The sequence below is a fragment of the Portunus trituberculatus genome, chromosome 50 (assembly GCF_017591435.1).
Source record: "Portunus trituberculatus isolate SZX2019 chromosome 50, ASM1759143v1, whole genome shotgun sequence".
In the NCBI taxonomy this organism is placed as follows: domain Eukaryota; kingdom Metazoa; phylum Arthropoda; class Malacostraca; order Decapoda; family Portunidae; genus Portunus; species Portunus trituberculatus.
The window spans coordinates 9,168,893-9,188,892 of NC_059304.1; the positions used below are offsets into that span (position 1 = coordinate 9,168,893).

The 20,000-nt window shown below is 38.9% G+C and overlaps 2 protein-coding genes across 4 annotated transcripts in view; one reads left to right on the plus strand and one right to left on the minus strand.

Annotated features, from left to right (window-relative positions):
- Nucleotides 1-1,911, minus strand: part of LOC123499668 (transcription initiation factor TFIID subunit 9-like) — a 3,816-nt gene extending 1,905 nt beyond the window's left edge. Inside the window, exons 1-4 of one of the 2 annotated variants that reach the window (XM_045248026.1) lie at nucleotides 1,637-1,911; nucleotides 1,297-1,436; nucleotides 993-1,127; nucleotides 501-741 (exon numbers count right to left, since the gene is read on the minus strand). In XM_045248026.1, the coding sequence (XP_045103961.1) occupies nucleotides 501-741; nucleotides 993-1,127; nucleotides 1,297-1,436; nucleotides 1,637-1,760 (640 nt within the window). In that variant the 5' untranslated portion in view covers nucleotides 1,761-1,911. The remainder of the gene's footprint in view (nucleotides 1-500; nucleotides 742-992; nucleotides 1,128-1,296; nucleotides 1,437-1,636) is intronic. The other variant, XM_045248027.1, reaches the window with a different exon arrangement.
- A 144-nt stretch (nucleotides 1,912-2,055) lies between these two features.
- Nucleotides 2,056-20,000, plus strand: part of LOC123499667 (chromosome transmission fidelity protein 18 homolog) — a 28,654-nt gene continuing 10,709 nt past the window's right edge. Inside the window, exons 1-13 of one of the 2 annotated variants that reach the window (XM_045248024.1) lie at nucleotides 2,056-2,670; nucleotides 9,357-9,464; nucleotides 9,762-9,953; nucleotides 10,114-10,285; nucleotides 13,119-13,320; nucleotides 16,238-16,390; nucleotides 16,538-16,640; nucleotides 16,814-16,887; nucleotides 17,178-17,399; nucleotides 18,442-18,629; nucleotides 18,809-18,937; nucleotides 19,355-19,474; nucleotides 19,853-20,000. The exon at nucleotides 19,853-20,000 is cut by the window's right edge and continues 63 nt beyond it. In XM_045248024.1, the coding sequence (XP_045103959.1) occupies nucleotides 2,592-2,670; nucleotides 9,357-9,464; nucleotides 9,762-9,953; nucleotides 10,114-10,285; nucleotides 13,119-13,320; nucleotides 16,238-16,390; nucleotides 16,538-16,640; nucleotides 16,814-16,887; nucleotides 17,178-17,399; nucleotides 18,442-18,629; nucleotides 18,809-18,937; nucleotides 19,355-19,474; nucleotides 19,853-20,000 (1,890 nt within the window). In that variant the 5' untranslated portion in view covers nucleotides 2,056-2,591. Of the gene's footprint in view, nucleotides 2,671-8,449; nucleotides 9,031-9,356; nucleotides 9,465-9,761; nucleotides 9,954-10,113; nucleotides 10,286-13,118; nucleotides 13,321-16,237; nucleotides 16,391-16,537; nucleotides 16,641-16,813; nucleotides 16,888-17,177; nucleotides 17,400-18,441; nucleotides 18,630-18,808; nucleotides 18,938-19,354; nucleotides 19,475-19,852 lie in introns of those variants that run through there. The other variant, XM_045248025.1, reaches the window with a different exon arrangement.

The window sequence follows — 20,000 nt, forward strand, 5'->3', positions numbered from 1 at the left end:
TAACCACTGAGCTACCGGGCCGTATGTGTGTGTGTGTGTGTGTGTGTGTGTGTGTGTGTGTGTGTGTGTGTTGTGTGTGCGCATATGGAGGCTGTTAATTTACTGCAATGCTAATAACCTGACTAGAATCAATACAAATAAGGGCATGTCCATTCAAATGATAAAAGAAACAAATATTTCTTAATTCTTTAAAATGTTTTGTATAAAACTTTGGCTAATGGTTAATGCATTAGAAATGGGGTTAAAATGCCCATAATGACACAATGCCACATAACTTTTAAATTTAACCAATTTTTGATCCCTGATACTTTTTAAAAAAATTTTCCTTGCTATAGTGCTTTACATCATCTGAATGGGTAGTCCCTGATTATATAGTCATAAAAATTAAGTTGTTTCATTGCATACTGTACTATGTATATTTAAACATGCATTCAAACACACAACATCAACATCACTCAACAAACACAAAGACATGATCCATTCTCCTAACCAGACCATACCTGGAGTACCTGGTGTGACCTTGAAGACGGGTCGGTTGACACTGACAATCTTCTGGGCAGGTCCTGAGGTGATGGTGGTGGCTGGTTTCTGCACCAGCGTGACTGTCTGTGTGTTGCCTGTCTTGGTGGTGACCATGGAGATCGTGGGTTTGATGGGGGCACTGGCCAACTTCATGCCACCACCACTTCCACCCAAACTGATGCGGTTACCCCCTAGTGGTGTTGGGAGGCTTGATGTCTTCTGCAAGGTGACAGAAAGCAATGATTCAATGTGAATATCAATAGTTTTTAAATGCATTAAGTAAAATAATACAAATCACTCATGTCAAAGTAATAATATATCATAAAAACTCCATATGCTGCTTTTGACTCCAGAATGGGATGGTAAATAAAACTATGGTTTGTAAATTTGCAACAAGAATAAATAAAACCAGTTTTTTTTTTAAACAGCAAAACAAATATGCAGTTTCTCTTCTTGACTGAAAAACATACCTTACGTGGTGGCTTAATTCTATAGTTGCAGGCAGAGAGGCAGTAGCGGTCGGGAGGAAGACGGATGCCATACTGGTTGACCTTGATGGGAGGCAGAGGGTTGGCATTGCGGCTCCGAGCCACCTCCAGTAGCAACTGTCGCCATGTAGTGAGTTATGCATTAATCATGTATGTAAAACTAGGTAAAGTTATGATCAATAGTCAAGTAACATTGCAATAACCCAATAACAATAAAATGTAGGATCAGGTCAATGCTTGAAGTATAGGGTTAAATTAAGGACATTTGCACCAGACTGGAGCTCACATCTCTGGGTGGGGGAGTGGTGAAGGATTTCTCCATCTGCATGTGCACCGCCAGTTTGACATCATCCATCTCTATGGTGCGGTTCTTCTTGGCATAGTTGGCAAACACCCGTGCATCATCCAACACTTGGGACACATAACCTGTGAAGACACCAAGAGTATCACTGGGTGGCTACAGTTTACGTATGCATGAATTAGTTAGATGTGATTAACTTGAGATGTATAACTTAACTAAACCTAACATGAGTAGTGCCCCACTCCACCATCATCAATATCAAAGGAATACACACTCCCACGCCTAGCCAAGCCTCACAGCCCGAGTTAGCCTCAGTGTGACTTACGGTAAGTGAATTCCAGCATCTGGTTGATGACGCCGGGCTCGTAGTCAGTGATGCCCATGTCCTTCAGGATGGCGCTCATCACCTGGGCCTCCTTGGGCACAGCCGCCTTCGTCTCCTTGGCCATGTTGCTGATATTACCACTGCTGTTACTGTCTACCTCTTCTCTATGGACTGAGTAAAGGATGTGAGTACATATTTGGCCGCACTTTTGATACAAGCGGTGGACGCCTCCAAAATTCAGTCCGCAGACTCGGTGTAAACAATAACACAGAAGGTTGAGCGTCGTACACTACTACAAATTGTCGTATGTGATATTCTGTCCTTTATATTTTTCTTTACTTCTTTTAAGTCGGGGGCGGTGATTTACTTGAGAAAAAGCTAAATACATTGTTCAAAGTTGGATGAAAAAGTGTATCGTAACCTCCGTCTTGAAAGAGTTAGGGAAAATACATGAAGAGGCAGAAAAATTGATGGAAAGAATTTGCTTTTCAGACTCTTCAAAACGTTTGCGACTTTCAACTTTTTTACTTCGGAATTCATGGTGCAGCAAAGTCACAAAGTCTCAATATGGTAACGCAATGCATTGCTCTGGTTCTCCATTCATTAACAGAATGGGAAACATTAAAGATATACACTACATACAACTGTCTCGAAGCAAGGGAATGTTATCGTGCATCAAAAGATGAATTCCTTAAATGTCAACATGTCAATTGCTCTTACATGGCTTATAATTCAATAACTTGTATGAAAGAAATATACAAAAAAAGTTACACAAAATTATAGTTTACTTATCTATACTCTAAACTCCACATGAATTTAATGAAAAACAAGAGGGCAGCAGACGGCGCAGTTTTTGGTGAGGAGGTCTGTGAGCTGGGCGGGAAACCTGTTGACATTCGAGGCTCGGCACGAAAGGAAGTGTGTAGCTGAAAGAGCTCCTGAGATTTACATCAACATGGACGAATTTCCAGACCCAGAAGATGAATTTGAGGCTTTGCATGCCGAGGAGATGGAAGTGCTGCGGGAACTGGAAGGTAAGGTGTATATGTGATTTTAATTACACAGGGTGGACGTGTTGATATATATATATATATATATATATATATATATATATATATATATATATATATATATATATATATTAAACCCATAGAAGACTTGCATCTTATATGCCAGAGTACTTAGGGAGGGTGTAGACAGTATTTCTGAAGCACTTAATCTTTGAAAGATCACTTAGGTTTGCTGAGATACCTCAGGACTGGAAGTTAGCTAATGTTACACCAATATTTAAAAAAAGGTAGGAAGGATGATGCGAATAATTATAGACCGATCAGTTTAACTAGTATAGTATGTAAGATACTAGAGAAAATCATTAAGGGTAATATTTGGGAGCATTTAAATGAGAATAGATTAATTAGAGATACCCAACATGGCTTTAGATCAGGGAGGTCCTGTCTTACAAATTTGCTCGATATCTTAGAATATATTACCAAGGAGTTAGATGATGGAAATAGCATAGATGTTATATATCTAGATTTTAGCAAGGCGTTTGATAAGGTACCGCATAGGAGGCTAGTGTACAAATTGAGACTACATGGGATAGGGGTAGGTTAGTTGATTGGATTAGTGAATGGCTTTCTGATAGGAAACAGAGAGTAGTATTAAATGGGGCAATGTCTGAGTGGAAGGAAGTGGTTAGTGGGTACCCCAAGGATCAGTGCTAGGACCTCTTCTTTTCTTGGTGTACATTAACGATTTAGATATAGGAATTAGTAGCAAAGTATCAAAGTTTGCAGATGATACTAAGATAGCATGTGCAGTACAGGGTGAAAAGGACAATTACAGAATACAACGAGACCTGGACAGGCTGATAGCATGGGCAGACAGGTGGCAGATGGAGTTTAATTCTAAAAGTGTCAGGTTATGCATTTAGGTAAAGACAACACAAACTTTAGCTATGAGATGGAGGGATGTTGGCTAGAGGCAGTAGAGGAAGGAAAGGATTTAGGAGTAGTGATAGACAGGACTATGAAATTTTCAAAGCAATGTTTAGAAGCAAGAAATAGGGCAAATAGGATCCTGGGTTTTATAAATAGAAATGTTAGTTATAAAAGTAAGGAAGTGGTGCGTAGCTTATATAATTCCTATGTTAGGCCCCATTTAGAGTATTGCATACAGGCCTGGTCACCCCATTATAGGCAGGATATCAACATGTTAGAAGCAGTTCAGAGAAGAGCAACTAGGATGATACCAGCATTAAAGCGCCTGGAGTATAGAGATAGATTAAAGGAATTAAACATGTTTTCATTTGAGAGGAGATGTATAAGAGGGATATGATAGAGTTATTTAAAATGTTCTCAGATACAAACTACATAGATGTGAGATCTTTCTTTACCTTAGAGGAGGGAAATAGGACTAGAAATCATGGCAGGAAGATTAGAAAGCAAGGCTGCAGGTTAGATATAAGAAAATATTTCTTTAGACATAGGGTGGTAGACTTCTGGAATGCATTGCCAGAGAGGGTTGTAAATAGCACTAGTTTGACTATGTTTAAAAACAGATTAGATAAGCACTTAAATTTATTAGATTTATAATTATGTATAGCGCTGCATGATAGTTTTTATAAGAAATTTACTATAGTTAAACAAGACATGATCCCCATGTATGGGGATCACAGATTGTAGAGAAATTCGCTGCAAGACTTAGCCCTGTTAATGGGCCAAATATTTAGAATTAGTGTATAATGTATTGTGTACTTGTAAGTGTATCTTTAAGTACTCATGACGAGGTCGCCCATCTAGGATAACCTAGATGGGCCCTGGTGGCCCTTTGTTATCCTATTATTTATGTTATGTTATGTTATGTTATGGTTTGTATTGGTCACTGCATACAAGTTTAGTAGGCAGTAAAGATATAGTTTGTATTGTAATAGTGTTCCAGTTGTTAATAATTTATTTGTCCTCTTATTGGTGGGTCTAATTACACAACAACTTCTGGCTTGTAATAATGGTGTTGACATTTGTTAGTTAAGGTTTCAGAAGCTAGGGGTGTATACAGAGAGGCTAAAAGCTCAGGTCGTGATATTATAGTGCTGCAGATACTTGGTGATTATTGAGGTATACCTTCTAATTGCAGGGCCTAATATTCTCGAACTAATGGGTTAGTTTAGTATTTGTCATTCATGAGGTAAGATAAGTTGATTACCTAGTTCTTACCTAGTTGGTATCCCCTGGAAAGAAACTCAAAATGGCTAGCACGCCAATCCCCCAAAAACAACAACCAAGATAAAAAAAAAAAAAAAAGACAACTGGATAGTGTGCTGTATGCCCATGTAATTATATATATATATATATATATATATATATATATATATATATATATATATATATATATATATATATATATATATATATGACTCAGTGTAGTCAAATAGTTCATCATCTATAAAGTCACTGAGTCCCCTTTTAAATGTACTGAGGTTATCTGTTTCAGCTAACTCAGCAGGGAGACCATTCCAATGCCTGACCACTTTTCACTGAAAAATCTATATCTCGTCTCACAGGATATGTGGCGAAAAAAAAACAAATTTATGACCTATCACCATGACCATGGTAAAAATGTCAATAGGAACAACACCAGACACCCCATGAAAGATTTTCCAGCACTTGATTTAAGGCGGGCTCACATGTGAATATTTGTGACTGAAATTTTACACCAGTAGAAGTATTGTCTGGTCCTGTCTAGTCAGAAAGTGTCACGCGTAGCGACTGGAAAGTATCATCTAGTTGGCGCCTTGACAGGAAGGGAATGTAAACAAACCGCTACCCACCAAGATGTCTTTCTCTAGTGACGATGCTGAAGCTGTGGTTGCTCTTCTTTTGGCATACTGGATGAGTCAACAGAAAAGAAAATGCCTGTGAATACGTTCCTGGATAAGAAGAGGGAAAGAAAGGAGTGTCTACTACACTCTAAATTAGCCTACATTTCTCATAAGAAAATTATTAATCTTAAGAAGACTATGCACAATTGTGATCAAATTAAATCCTGACAGGTCTTCAGTCCTCACCTCCAACAAGACTCTGCAATGAGGGAATCAGTTCTTGTAGAGTGGCAGCTCTTTCATCAAACTTTGATGATTTTCACAAGTTTTTTTTACTGTATAATTAATTTTTGGGCTCCCAGATGTGTTCTTTTTCCCTCACCAACTCTACATCATCTCTACACCTGGAGACCACATTTTCAAAGCTTACTCTGTGACGTCATGATGTAAGTAAAGTCACAAACTGACTAACAAGATCAACATATTAGTCTTATTTTGTGACTGGTTTCTCCAGTTGCTAGGCACAGATTTTTAGTCGGAAACTCTACCTTGAACAGAATACAGGTCAAGAGTTTTAAGTTGCTGATTATAAGACATGTTACCAAGACCCATAACTTGCTTAGTCTAATGTTGCTGAACTGATTCCAAGAGTCAAATCCATGACATAACCTGAATTCCAGACTGGGGACCAAAACTCAAGTAGTGGTCATATATGAGTAATAAAATTCTAAACCATGAAGGAAGGAGACCAACACAGAGTTAGCTAGTCCAGCAGCTTTAGACACCAAGGATTGAATGTGAATGTGAGATCTCAGCGACAGCTCTATAGTTATACTCAGATCAACTGCAACATCACTCAAGTATGATGGTTTACCTTTATCATATATAATGAATAAATCATAAATCTGACAAAGATTGACTCCAAAATTTATACACTATCTTTAGATACCATGATACAGCAACTGTAATGAAAAAATTAATATCTTTGAACTGTGCTAATGTCTTGTAATATAGTGGAGATTATAAGGCCACATAAAGAGCAATAGTTTGAGGTCATCAGCAAATACTTTAAAGTTCCATGTTAAAGAAATCCCAATGTGGTTTATGTAGATAAGATAAAGAACAGGACCTGATGCAGAGCCTTGAGATACTCCACTAATGACCAGAAATGAAGAACTGACCTGTCCACCCACGACTATCTGTGAGAAAGAAAAGCCTCTGTCCAAGAAAGAATATCACCATCAGTGCCAATATTATAAGATTTAGTAAGAAGAATCCGTAGTCTAGTATGTCAAAAGCCTTGGAAAAGTCAAAGAGTATGAGATCAACCATATATCTCTTGTCTATCCAGTTAGTCACTGCATCATAGGTTAATAAAAGCCACTGACTTCCCACATCAAAATCCAAACTGGTTATTATACAGTATTGAATTTTATTCCTAAAATTCAAAAATTTTACTACAGTGAGCTTCAAAGTTTTACAACACACCCATGTAAGACCTACTGGTCTTTAATCAAGAGGATCACTTCTTTTGCCTTTTTGGAATATTTGGAATATAGTAGATTTTTCTAGATATCAGGAATTTCACCCAAGATAATAGAAAGTGAAAAGATCTTAATGAAGGAATAAGTTTTTTTTTTTCCTTCTTCTCCTCACTGCAGGGTGTATATTATTGGGCCCATTGCAGAATATGTATCAATGTCGTTCATTATTTCTAAAATGTCACTGACTGTAAAATGGATTAGATGAAAAGATCCATCATGTGTCTGATGTGGAAATAGAGAGTTCAGATGGTGTGGTGTAAACTGAAGTAAAGGAAGCAGCAGGGATCTGAGCCATATCTTTGGGGTCAGTCACCAAATTGTCAGTGTTGCCAAGGGTCAAACTGAGGGACATCCAACTTTTTTTGCCTCTTATATAAGCATGAAAGAGCTTAGGCTTTGATGATGAGATATAAATTGATACAATGCACCTTATACAATGAGCTGCAACACACTGGTCACTCTCTAGGACCAGCCAAGACCAAACCAAATTTGGGATCACTTTTGCTGCAGTACTTACAGTCTGTGGGGCAAGGATGGTGACTCAGGCTGCCCTCTTTACTATGCACTTTTCCAGGCTAGTGCTCAATATTAGAGATGTACCGATGCATCGGTATCGGCCCATTTTTTGGGTATCAGTATCGGCTTATTTTATGCCGATACTTCTGATACCTAAAAGGAATTTACTACTTAGTGATATATTTGATATAAGATATTGATGACACTAAATTAATATAATACGGCGTATTAAGTTTCCGTGGTGATTACAGTATGTCATAGAATACTGTTTTCTGTGGTAATAAGCCACAACCTAGAAATTTAGAATAAACTAAACTTTTTTCTATTTAATTGAAAAGATTAGGTGAAAGCTCATGTTTCTGAATTGGTCTACTAATGTGTAATGAATTAATATCAAGGGATGTCAGATTTAATTAAATAGAAACATACACAACAAAATGAGTTTCTTTTGCTAATATTTTGTCTGTTTTACAATTTTAATAATTTTTTAAATATTTTTGATCACCAAAATATTGTCGATAAAAAATTAATAATGAAAATGCACAAGACCAAATGGTTGCTAAAGGAGTAAGAAGTAAGAATTTAAAATAACTGACAAGAATCAGAAGACTGAGAAGATATTCATTCCAATTACTGAGTAATTTACCTTTGCAAGTGGCTTCAAAAAGCTTCTAGAATTGCTCCTATTTCACAAACATTCTCAGAAGGACTTACAGCATCCCCCAAAACAAAGCCTCCCATCTGATAACGCTCGCCATCCACCAACTCATCCTGGTGTCCAGTGCAGTAATCACTATAAGTAGTATTATCGGTATCGGTAGTATTATCAGTATCGGCCCAATTAGGTGGTATCGGTATCGGAATCGGCCAAAATTTTGGTATCAGTACATCTCTACTCAATATGCTAGTCATACTGCTCCAACTTGCCAATCCACCAGGCAAGCTGACCCTCATGGTTTTTTAGTGTTTTGAGCCACCGCAGAGCAGCATGGTAAGTCTTAACTTTGAACTTAGCACCATTCAAACAAGGGTGAAAGTGATTGAGGGTCTTTGTCACTGCCAGCAGATCCTTATGAGTGATATAGTCATTTTTCTCTAGTGCCAAGAATTTTCATCTGGAGAAAGAAATCTCTCTCTCCAGATGCCATTGTTACAATACCCATCTTATGCAATGAGCTGCAACCACCTGGTCACTCTCTGGGACCATCCAATGGTCCTGCAGCTGTGAGAGATGGTAGCCAGCAAATATCAGAACACATTCCACATGACAGCAAAAAAAAACTAACATTGATGATTTTCACTACATTTCTGCTCCCTTACATTGCATCCAACCTAATGCTACTAGTGAGTCATCCCTGGAACCTTGTGTCCCTTGCAAGGACTCTTGAAGACCACAGGTAGTTGACAAAAGATAATCTTCAAGGCACTGACTCCCACATTGCAGATTACCTCTTTTCTCTTCCACCAATCACCACTCGGAAAACAGCTCACATGACAAAAAAGACACAATAAAGGTGAGCATCCCTTACCCTTTACCATCCCAAAACGTCCACATGCAGGTCTTAATTCTTAGGTAATTAACCTCTTCTTTCACATGGTATGTTTCTCAGTAACTGGGATTAACAGCCAGGTGTCCAGCAGAAGCCACATTCTACTGATGTACAAGCCTGTCCAATATTATGTATTATATTCTTTACCTGTTTTTCACAACTGGCTAGATTGTGCATCCCACAAGGCAGTCGTGTTGAGTATGGTAGTGTGCATTCAGGAGCCAGTTTCTGGAGTTTATTATGAAACCTTGCTTTGCATGCATTAGTAACTAATGCATTGTCCCATACAGGGTTTGATCCTGAGGAGGCAGCCATTACAGCTGCATCAATTCCACCCACTCACAAACGCAGCCTTGACTTCACCAGTCCTGTGGTAGCCCCGGCTCCACCTACCAATGGTGAGCAGACTCTCCAATCATAAATATTCCACAAAGTTCATTACATACTATGAATTATAGTTGATTAATTGTTCACTCTTTATTATTGATTTCTTATGTTGAGTTACAAGTGATAACTTGGCATTCATGTAAACATCAAATTTTGAAGAAGACACCGTGAATCCCCTCTGAGAGTTTTTTTTTGAGAATGTTCATCCCCTGCAACACATGAAGGGGATTTTTCAAGACATTAGGTGTAAAATTTGTAAAGAAATTGTGGTGTAAAATTTAACTTCTAATGTTTGTGTGATGGTGCAGGTGTCGGGAGGGATATGAACCACATAGCTAATGTGAGCAAGGAGTTAAGTCAAGTAACCACTGTTGGTGTGGGAGTGAGTCCAGTAACCAATGTGGACAGCAGGGAAAGACAGGAAAATGGTGCAAGCAGCAGGAAGCGAGGGATAGATGAAGAACTACTAGAGGATCTGGATCGCTGCTTGAATGAAAACAGTAAGTTTCAAATGCTTTGTTCATCATCAGTTAGAAAGAAGTCTTATGAAGTATTGATATGCATGAGGTAACAGTAAGATTGAAACAAAATCAAGGTAGAAAAAAAATAAGTAGCTAATTGAGATAACGTTTTTGTTCATAACATTATTTGTATTTTCAGGAAAGAGGCACAAACCATTGCTGCCAGAAGTTGATGTAGGCCTGAGGGATCCAACAATTGACCTGGTTGCTCACGAAGCTGACATAGCCCTCATTAACCGAATTGTAGAGATGCGGCAGGTTGAGGAAACTCCTGACATCACCACCCAGATCAACACTGTGGTTCCTGTCAGGTAGGAGCTGGCAGAAAACTTATCTCAATGTGGTACAACCAAGGCTCAGAGTACCAAGTACTATAATGTCATGGCACCCCTAGCAGACTGTTTTGTTTAATTTTTGTAGTGACAGCTGCTATATAGAAAAGGAGATGGTAGAGAAATGGAGAAAAACGGAAAAAACTCATTCAGTTGGATTTTTTATTTAGATATGAAATGGAAATTGTTGTCCCTATGATGGTGAAGTGTAATAGTTGTTTAGTGTCAGCCAGTTCACTAACATGTACCTCCAAATATTACTACTTAAGCAGGGTTTTCAACCTTTTTCTCATTAAGAACCCCCTAAGTTATAAGACCATCTACCTGAACCCACAGTAATCTGACATCAAACAGAATGTAACTCAATATGTAATGGTACTGCAAAGGATATTATTAGATCAGCCATCTCAGTACAGGAATACTCCGCTTAACGAACAGGATAGGGGATGTCAAAGTTGTTCTTAGAGCGGAAATTCGTTAAGCGGACGTGATTTTCCCATAGGAAATAATGGAAATAGGGGGATGCGTTCTGGGCTGGTCCCCAACATACCACATGGGTTAAAGAAAAATTATATATTTTTCAATTAGCTTTTTTACAAACCTTGCCCCCAGGAAAGGATTGTTTTGTAATGCATAAAGTGAAATCTTACATGAAATGCCAAAAAATAAAGCAGAGATAAGATCAGTCACAGACGAAGTGGAGACTCATGGCGACTCGGCCGCTTCTTCTTCTTCTTGTGACCCTTTTAGCTTGCGTGTTGCTTTCACCACGATGTTTATGTTTCCTCTCCTCTATTGCCTGCTATAATGGATATCATATCATAGTATTCATATACGCTCATGCCATAAGGATAACCTCGACTTTGTGGCAGTGAGTGATAGTGAATTGGTAATGAAATACCGCGGTATTTCATTACTAATTCACAATCACTCAGTGCCACAGAGTCGAGGTTATCCTCATGGCATGAGCGTATATGAATACTATGATATGATATCCATTATAACAGGCAATAGAGGAGTGGAAACATAATTCTAATATCATGGTGAAAGACAACACGCAAGCTAAAAAGGTCACAAGAAGAAGAAGCGGCCGAGTCGCCGTGAGTCTCCGCTTCGTCTGTGTCCGATCTCATCTCTGCTTTATTTTTTAGTATTCCATGTAAGATTTCACTATATACATTACAAAACAATCCTTTCTTGGGGGCAAGGTTTGTAAAAAGCTAATAGAAATGTTGTTTTGTGAACATAAATGTACAGGCAACCCCCGTTTAACGAAGGTTCACACAACAAAATTTCGCTACAACGAAGGTTTCATTTTACTACCACCTGCTTGTTTAACGAACACCAAACTCGCTTTAACGAAGTTTTATCCAGGTAATTTTTTTCCAAATTTGAAAGCCCCACCATATCACGCAAGCTGACAGGCTTTTGAATACACCAGGAGCTGCTGGTACTAAGACCTGCCTCAGGAAAAATCCTGGGACCCCTATAGAATAAAGATCAAGATCAAGATCAAGCCTCTCGTGGACAACACACGCAACATTCACTCCCCAGTCAAAACATAACAGCGTCAGCAGCAGCTTGTCTTCCCTAGCTCAACTTACCAACAAAATGCCCTGCAATTGGCCTAGTGTTCGTAAGAAGACCAGGAAGTCTCTTACTCTCCAAATGAAGCTAGATATTATTCACAGACAAGAGAGAGGCCAAAAAACTATAGCAGTGCTGGCCACTATCTTGACTCCTTATTATACTGTCTCTATTTTCAAGTCAGCAGACTCAATTAAGAAGGCTGGTGAGACCATATCTTCCTTGCAAGCTAAAAGAACCACCTGAACTCGTGACTCTACAATGGATAAAATGGAAAGCCTTGTGGAAATGTGGTACATAAGTTTTGTATGCAGTACAATGATATGCACTTTGTTTACATTCCACAGGATGCCGGTTAGTGTCTTTCCTGTTTCATTCTTCCTCCCTTCATGAAGTTAAGATCATCAACATTATAAAGTTACATACATACATACATTAGTGTACATTATAATGACTTAAATTAAACTACCTAAATGTTTAACTTCATAATTTTTACTTTCATTAAACCTTTTACTGTACTATGATGCACTCTCACTTTGCCTACTCTCAATGGAAGTTCAAATCAGGGGTTAAACTTGTTATAATCGGTTCGCTTAATGAAGTTTCGCTTAACGAAGTGTTTTTTAGGAACGTAACCTCTTCGTTAAATGGGGGTTGCCTGTATATATAAGACAGTAACACCACCTCCAGAGGTGTTGTTCCCAGCAACCTCAGAGCAATCTGATAGCAACCTTGTCACTGTCCCTCCAAGCGTACATGGAAGCCATTTCGCGGCAGGAGGTTGCTCTGATGTTGTTAAAGAATCTTGGATCCAGCTCCAGGAGCGTTAGAGACAGAGGTGAGGAGCCAGCCAATCACAGCGAAGCTGCCGCATTCGGTCCCTCACCTGGCAAATTCAAACCCAGTAAATTCGCTAACACGGATGTGGTTGTATGTTATGCGGAGTTTTTGGTCTAACTTTATATAGTACGTTAAACCGAAAATTCGTTAGACGAACGTTCGTTAAGCGGCGTATTACTGTACACCTGGAAATCTTCTGAACCATGGTGGGGGTTTGTTAAACCCAGGTTGAGAACCTATGGCTTAACATTTGCATCATACTTGGGATTTAATTAGATAAATTTATAAAGCTTAATGTTGGACATTTCCCTTTATATTTTTCATGGGAGATTAAGTTATTTGTTGTAACCATGGAAATATTGTCTGCATTCATATAACTCTGCAGGAAAAAACACACCAACATCCACCACCATCTGCCAGATGGAGCGTTCCAGGCCATCACCACGGAGACAGGCCGTCGCTTCTACCTGAACTGCATAGAAGAGGATGAGTGGGACCGAAGTGTGGCTGCAGTGGCCACCAGTCAGCACACCACCTGTCTTCTCAGCACCTCATACTCCACATTGAAAGCTCAGGCACAACTTGAGGTTGGTCTTGTGCATTTCAGAAGCATGACACATTTTTCTTCCTTTTTATGAGTGGCACTGGCCAAGGGCAACGAAACTGCAATAAAAAAAGGCTCACAGATGCTAGTCCCTGAACAGACTTGAATGGAGTTGCTAAAGATTACAGGATCAGTGTCGTGAAACCTCCCACTTGAAAGAGTTTGTCATAGAAAAGTGGAAATATAGAAGCAGGCAGGATGTTCTAGAGTTACCAGAAAAAGGGATAAATGATCGAGAATGATGATTAACTCTTGCAACAAGGCTTCAGGAGCAAGGAAAGTATACAGCTATTAAGATCAGAAGAGCAGAGGGAAGGAGAGTAGTTTGGAAATAAAACCTTTGTGCCAGATTATATTGAAAGCTTTTGATATATCTATGGCAATGGCAACAGTTTCACCAATGTTACTAAAAGATAATCAAGACTCATTATATGAGTGTTGAGTATGAGCAAATTGCAGTTTAACTCAATTTATTCATCTTCACAGTAAAAGGTTTGTTTTATTCTTTGCCTAATTTTTGAGTGCTAAATTCATATATACATAAAAGCATTGTCAAAAATTTATATTCACATAGTAAAAGAAGATTAGACATCGGATATGAGCTTCCTCTTCTTTAACCCTTTCCCAGCGGCTGGGCAGATGAGTGAACTACCAAATAAAAATTGTCCATATGTAAACTAACAACTTTCATCTATATGTTTGTATCTGGTTTCCCAGAAATTGGGTACTCTAACTTGACATCTATATGTAGACTCTGCCACAAAACTGAACAAATAATTGAATTTATATATGGACACTGCCACAAAACTGAACAAGTGATATCTATATATAGACTCTGCCCTAAAACTGAACAAACAATTAAATTCACCGGTCACCTGCTGGTCAGCCAGCCAGTCTTCCCCATTACGGAACAGAAATCTATATGCAAGTGCTGTTTGTGTTTGATTGGTTATAATGTATGTATTATTTGTATGAATGTTTGGGTTACTCATATCCAGGACTTGTATCCTGGATTTAATTTACTTCCACTTTTCTTTGTATTTTTCACATACGTACTTGTTTTGTACCTATTCATTTTTAGGCAATGTTGCTGGCGTGTGGTACAGTTCTTTCTCTTTGACATGATAGACTAATAATAAAAAAAATTGTAAAAAAACTGCAAAAAATTTCCAGTATTAGCTTATGTGTGTAGTACATCCACCATCAACAAATCACAAGTGGTGACCGGATTTGAGAGGCCATGTTTACCAGTGTTTGGGTATTTGAGATGCCAAATAATTATTTATTTTAAGAATTTTGTTACTTGTAAGGAATCGTCTATATATAGACCTCGCTACAACTTAGTGCAGTAAAATAAGAACAAGTGTCTACACAGTGGCCGTAAAAAAAGTATACATCACCAAATTTTGTATAGTAAAACAATACAGTGGAAAATAGGACTGTTTTATTTAGAATTTATCTTATAATTAGTATTTGGACATATTCTCTTGGACTTCCAAATACTCTGTATCCTCTTGAGCATGGTAGCAACAAGGCTGGAGAAGTAGGAGGCATCGAAGTAGATTCATATCTTTTCAACTCCTCCATTAGGTTCTTGATGCTGTTGGAGCATGAATTCTCCAGCTTGGTCTTCATTACTTACCAGGCGTTTTGATGGGGTTGAGGTCTGGGGAGTTGCCTGGCCAGTCAAGAACATGTATATTGTTTTTCACCATGAACATTTTGACATCTTTGGATTCTGCTTTGTGAATGCTCTAAAAATGTCAGCATGTGTTCCTCCAAGACCTTAGTATAATTAGTTGCCTTCATCTTCACGTTCTTTGGAAAAAAAGTAGTCCAACAGAGTTCTTATGACCAGTGAATGCCCCCCACACCATAACACTGTCTGGGTGTTTGACCATTTTGACAGTGTAGTGAGGGTCATAATAGGACACATTACTGGGCCCCCTTAACCAGCCAGAACATGCTTTCATCGCTGAACATTACTTTCTCCCAGTCTGCCAATGTCCACTCGTGTTTCCGGCAGAAATCCAGACATCGCTTCTTCATAGCCTCCGTCAGAAGCAGTTTCTTGGCTGCATGGTGTGCTGGCAATTTTAAGTCCTTCTGAAGGCGATGTTCAATAGTTCACACTGAGACATTATGCAGGAGGTTGAGGTGTTTCTCTTTCAGGCTGACGACTGTAATTGAAAGGTCTTCCTTTACTTCTCTTGCCAGGACCTTGACTGTGTGCAGAGACACCTTCCTTGGTGTCCCAGAACCTGGTTTTCTGGTTGGTACTGCACCAAGACTGAGGTTCTCTGCTGCATTTTTTAGCTTGTAAATGGTCCTTCTTGTCACCTTTAATTCTGCTGCTACGCATATGACATACCAGCCTACTACTAGGAGCGCAAAGGCACGGGTCTTTATCTTTAAGGGACAGCTGTGCATAACCTATAATAATGAATGAGAGGTGTCTGGTAGCACATGGAAGTTGGCACGCAAGTAGCAAATAGGGGCACTCAGGAGTAGCATAACAAAAACCCTCTCTGTAGAAGCACTGGAGGCACACTGAAGCCTGGTGTGGTAAGGAACCATGAATAGAGGTGGGCTTTAGCCAACAACATCATCACTAGCTGCACCCACTCTGATGGTGGCAGGAACACAAAAAAAACACTGCACAGATATTCACGTGTGTACTTTTTTTTGTAGCCACTCTATATAGACAGTCCAACAAAAAGTCCTGTCTTTGAAATGTCCATATATAGATCCTCCGCTGGCAAGGGTTTAATCTCTAGATTGAATACAGCCTTGTATAGATTTGAGGGTGGGGGATTACATAGATAAAGTGAATCAAGTAATCTTACAAAACAGAACACAAAGTTCATGTAGCTCCATTAATATGAGTGACTGCTTCGTAGCAAATTCGCCGAGATGCTCTGCAAGCAAGACGTCTTGAGAAGGAAGAAGACTCTGGCCTCGAATCTGGGACAGAGGATGATGGCAGCAATAGTGAGGTGCTTTGGGTGGAGAAGTTCAAACCAAAGCGATACCTCCACCTTCTGAGTGATGAGGTGAGGGAGTACTGATTGCTATGAATCATGTGGCTTGAGTCCAAATGTATTGATCTTTATAGATGATTCATTATACATGCTTGTAAACTTCATGTACGTTGATCTTGTTTTAGCAAGGCAATATTGATTTTATCCTGTGACCTTCAGGCCACCAACCGCACTGTTCTGCACTGGATTAAGTTGTGGGACAAAGTTGTGTTTGGCAAAGACATGAGATGCCTCAAGGACCAGAAACTTAAGAACAAGAAAGGTACAAAGGAGCCTCCTTGGAGACTAAGTGCTCTTGTTTTGCATATCACATAGTAAAGACATGATCCTTCTACATTGTGCATGGCGAGTACAGTGTTATTGGATACTTTATGAGTACTTGCCACAAGAAAGGAGTCAATGTGTTGATAAACAGTATTTCCTTCTGTATTGCAGGTAAACCCAATAAATTCCAGAAGGGGCCTGAGGACATTCAGGAAGTGGATGAGCATAATAGACCAATGCAAAAGGTATGACACTTGTTGCTGTAGCCTTTTTGCAGTAGTCAGTCATATATTAACCAGATGATACAGCTGCATCATCATCATCAAAAAGCTTCTTGTGTGGTTAACATATCCAAGTGCCAACCATAAATTTCTGTGACAAATTTAGTACATCATAATCTGAGTTTTTTTTTTTTTTTTTTTTTTTTTTTTTCCAGAAGATGTATATTTATTTGATGTGTTTCACTTGTTTTTCAAATATGCACTCTTTTTCAGTATGTATTGTATTAAAGAATAGTTTTTGGATAACCAACCAGGTGCTATTGCTGAGTGGTCCACCTGGGCTGGGCAAGACAACCTTGGCACATATTGCTGCCAGCCATGCTGGCTACAATGTAGTGGAGATGAATGCCAGTGATGACAATTCGCTGGAAGTTTTCCGTACTCGCCTTGAGAATGCCACCTCCATGCAGGCTGTGATTGGACCTGACCCTCGCCCCAACTGTCTGATCATTGATGAAATTGATGGTGCTCCAGCGGTATGTGAAGCACTTCTTGCACCCTTTGTTACAGCTCAGTGAGAGAAATGATGAATTTATAAGCCTGGCTACCTTCAGCTCACGATTGTTTGTTGTGATATAATTGTTAATTGTGGCCTCTCTCTCCTCTTGTCTTTTTTTTTTTTTTTTTTTTTTACGTAGGGAAGAGGGCCAGCCAAGGGCAAAAAAAAAGAAAGTTAGAAAAAGGCCCACTTGAGCGCTGGCTCTCCAAAGACTTCAAAAAGTGCCAAAACCGTCAGCCAGAATTAGGGGAGCAAATGCCTCAATACCTCCCTCTTAAAAGAAGACAAGTTGTAGGAATTCGGAAATACAGATGCAGGGAGGGAGTTCCAGAGTTTATCAGTGAAAGGGATGAATGATTGAGCGTACTGGTTAACTCTTGCATTAGAGAGTTGGACAGAATAAGGATGAGAGGAAGAACATATAAATGTGTTCTGTTTTAATTATTCTAATTAATTAGTGTAACGGAAAGTGAATAGTTTGGCTAGGGTAAGGTAAACCACAGGGTGACGAGGCGAGCTTATAATATGTTTAGGTAGTATCCACAATATTCATCAGGGTCACCAACAGTCCAAGAAAGCCGATTCAGTGTGAGTGGGTCACCCAGGGACTCTGGAAAAATCCTTCCCTACTACTCACGTGGCTGGCTGTCAACTCCAGTCTGCCTCCCTCGTCACACTGCTCATGCCTGGTCACCTCTCAGGCCCCCTCCAGGCTATACCAACTTTTAACAATCCTCTAAACAATTCATTAGTAATGTACCCAAAACAATGATAACCAGTACATCGTAATCAAACTTTTGTTCCATCTTCCAGCATGAAACACAAAACAAATCAACAACCTTTTCCCACTCAACAGTTACCTAAATCTCCTGACAGTTAGTTTTTTTTCAGAATTATACTACTATTTTTAGGTATATCACAAAAACTTATGAAAATTTGGTATTTTGGGTCTCTTGTGTTCCACCACCTTCTGAAGTTTTATACTTTTACTATATATATTTCTCTGACATTTGGAACAGCCCTCCATCAATCTGCTGGTAAACATGCTGAGTGGTAAGGACATACGCAAAAAAGGTAAGAAACAAAAGGGCCCCATCTTGCTGCAGCGACCTGTCATCTGCATCTGCAATGAATTGTACACTCCAGCACTGCGTCCTCTTCGTCATATGGCTCTAGTAGTGCGGTTCCCACCAACACACACAACAAGGTTAGTCCATCTTTGTATTGAAAAGAAAATTTTAACTAAATTTTCATTTAGTTAAAGTTTTGGTGATCACAAGGTCATTTCTTTTCTCTTTCAGTGTTATTTGAGAGGTTATTTGGATTTTTTTCAATAAGCTGTGATATTGCTGTAAGCTAAATGGTGTAATGGCTTGTCTATTCTAGATTAGCCCAGCGACTCTTTGAAATAAGCCGAGAACAGCGCTTGAGGGCAGACCTATCAGTGCTGATGTCATTGTGTGATAAAACTGAAAATGACATCCGCTCCTGTCTATCTGTCCTGCAATTTGTCAAGTACGGTCCTTTACCACGCTCTTTTACTATTTATCATCTTCAGTTCATATATTAATTGAGCCTTGATATGATCGCAATAATTGAAGTTCTATCAATAATGGTTTTGGAATAGTTATTGCATTAACCATAAATAAAGTTTGTTTAGTATGTTTTCTTTTAATTTAATTTCATATAGTATTGTTTGAATCAGTTCAAATTATCCAAAAATTTACTTGCATATTTGTGATGATTTTCATAACCATACTTTAGTGAATGTTAAAGTTTACTTTGTATAATATGTTGGAAGTTAATCATCTCTTCACGACTGTACTCTATGAGCTATCCTTGTAATTTACTGTCTCAGCTATCTATATATAGTAAGTGTTGTTTAGTGTTGTTGGTAGAGAATTGAGGTTTCAAATCCTGACAAACTTTCAGGAGTAACAAGAAAAACCTTTCCATGATAGACATCAGCAGTGTTACTGTTGGCCAGAAGGACTACCAGCGCTCTCTCCTCAAAATTTGGCAGGAGATCTTCTCTATCCCCAGACAGAAGAGGTGCTTATTACAGTTTCAGTTTGGTATAATGGACTGAAATTTAAGATGAGGTATCACAAGGACATCATACATTGCTTTCTTGTTTTCTTCTAGCTCTTCCTCTACCTTGACACAGCCTTTTATTCCTTCCAACAACTGCCCTCCTACAGAATAAATCTTGAGAGCTTTGCAAAAGATAAAATATCTATTTATCCCACCACACACTTGCTGATAGAAATCATAGGGTAGGGCCATTAGATAAATAATTTTGGTTTGCTTCATGGTCCTTTTCAATATGTTGCTGTCTTTTAATGCTCAGTATGTTTTACCTAGTATGATTATTTTAAAAGAAGAATGGAAGTATGAAGAAATCCTCTCATTTAGATTTCATCTCCCCAGGATCAGACACAATCCTTTGCAGGAGACGTCCGAGAGCCTGACACCCATGCCAGACCTCAACAGTGATGTGAAGAAATTTGGAGAAGAGAACAGCTTAGCTTTCAGATTTCAGCACATCCTTAAAGTGGCACAGCATGCACCCTATGAG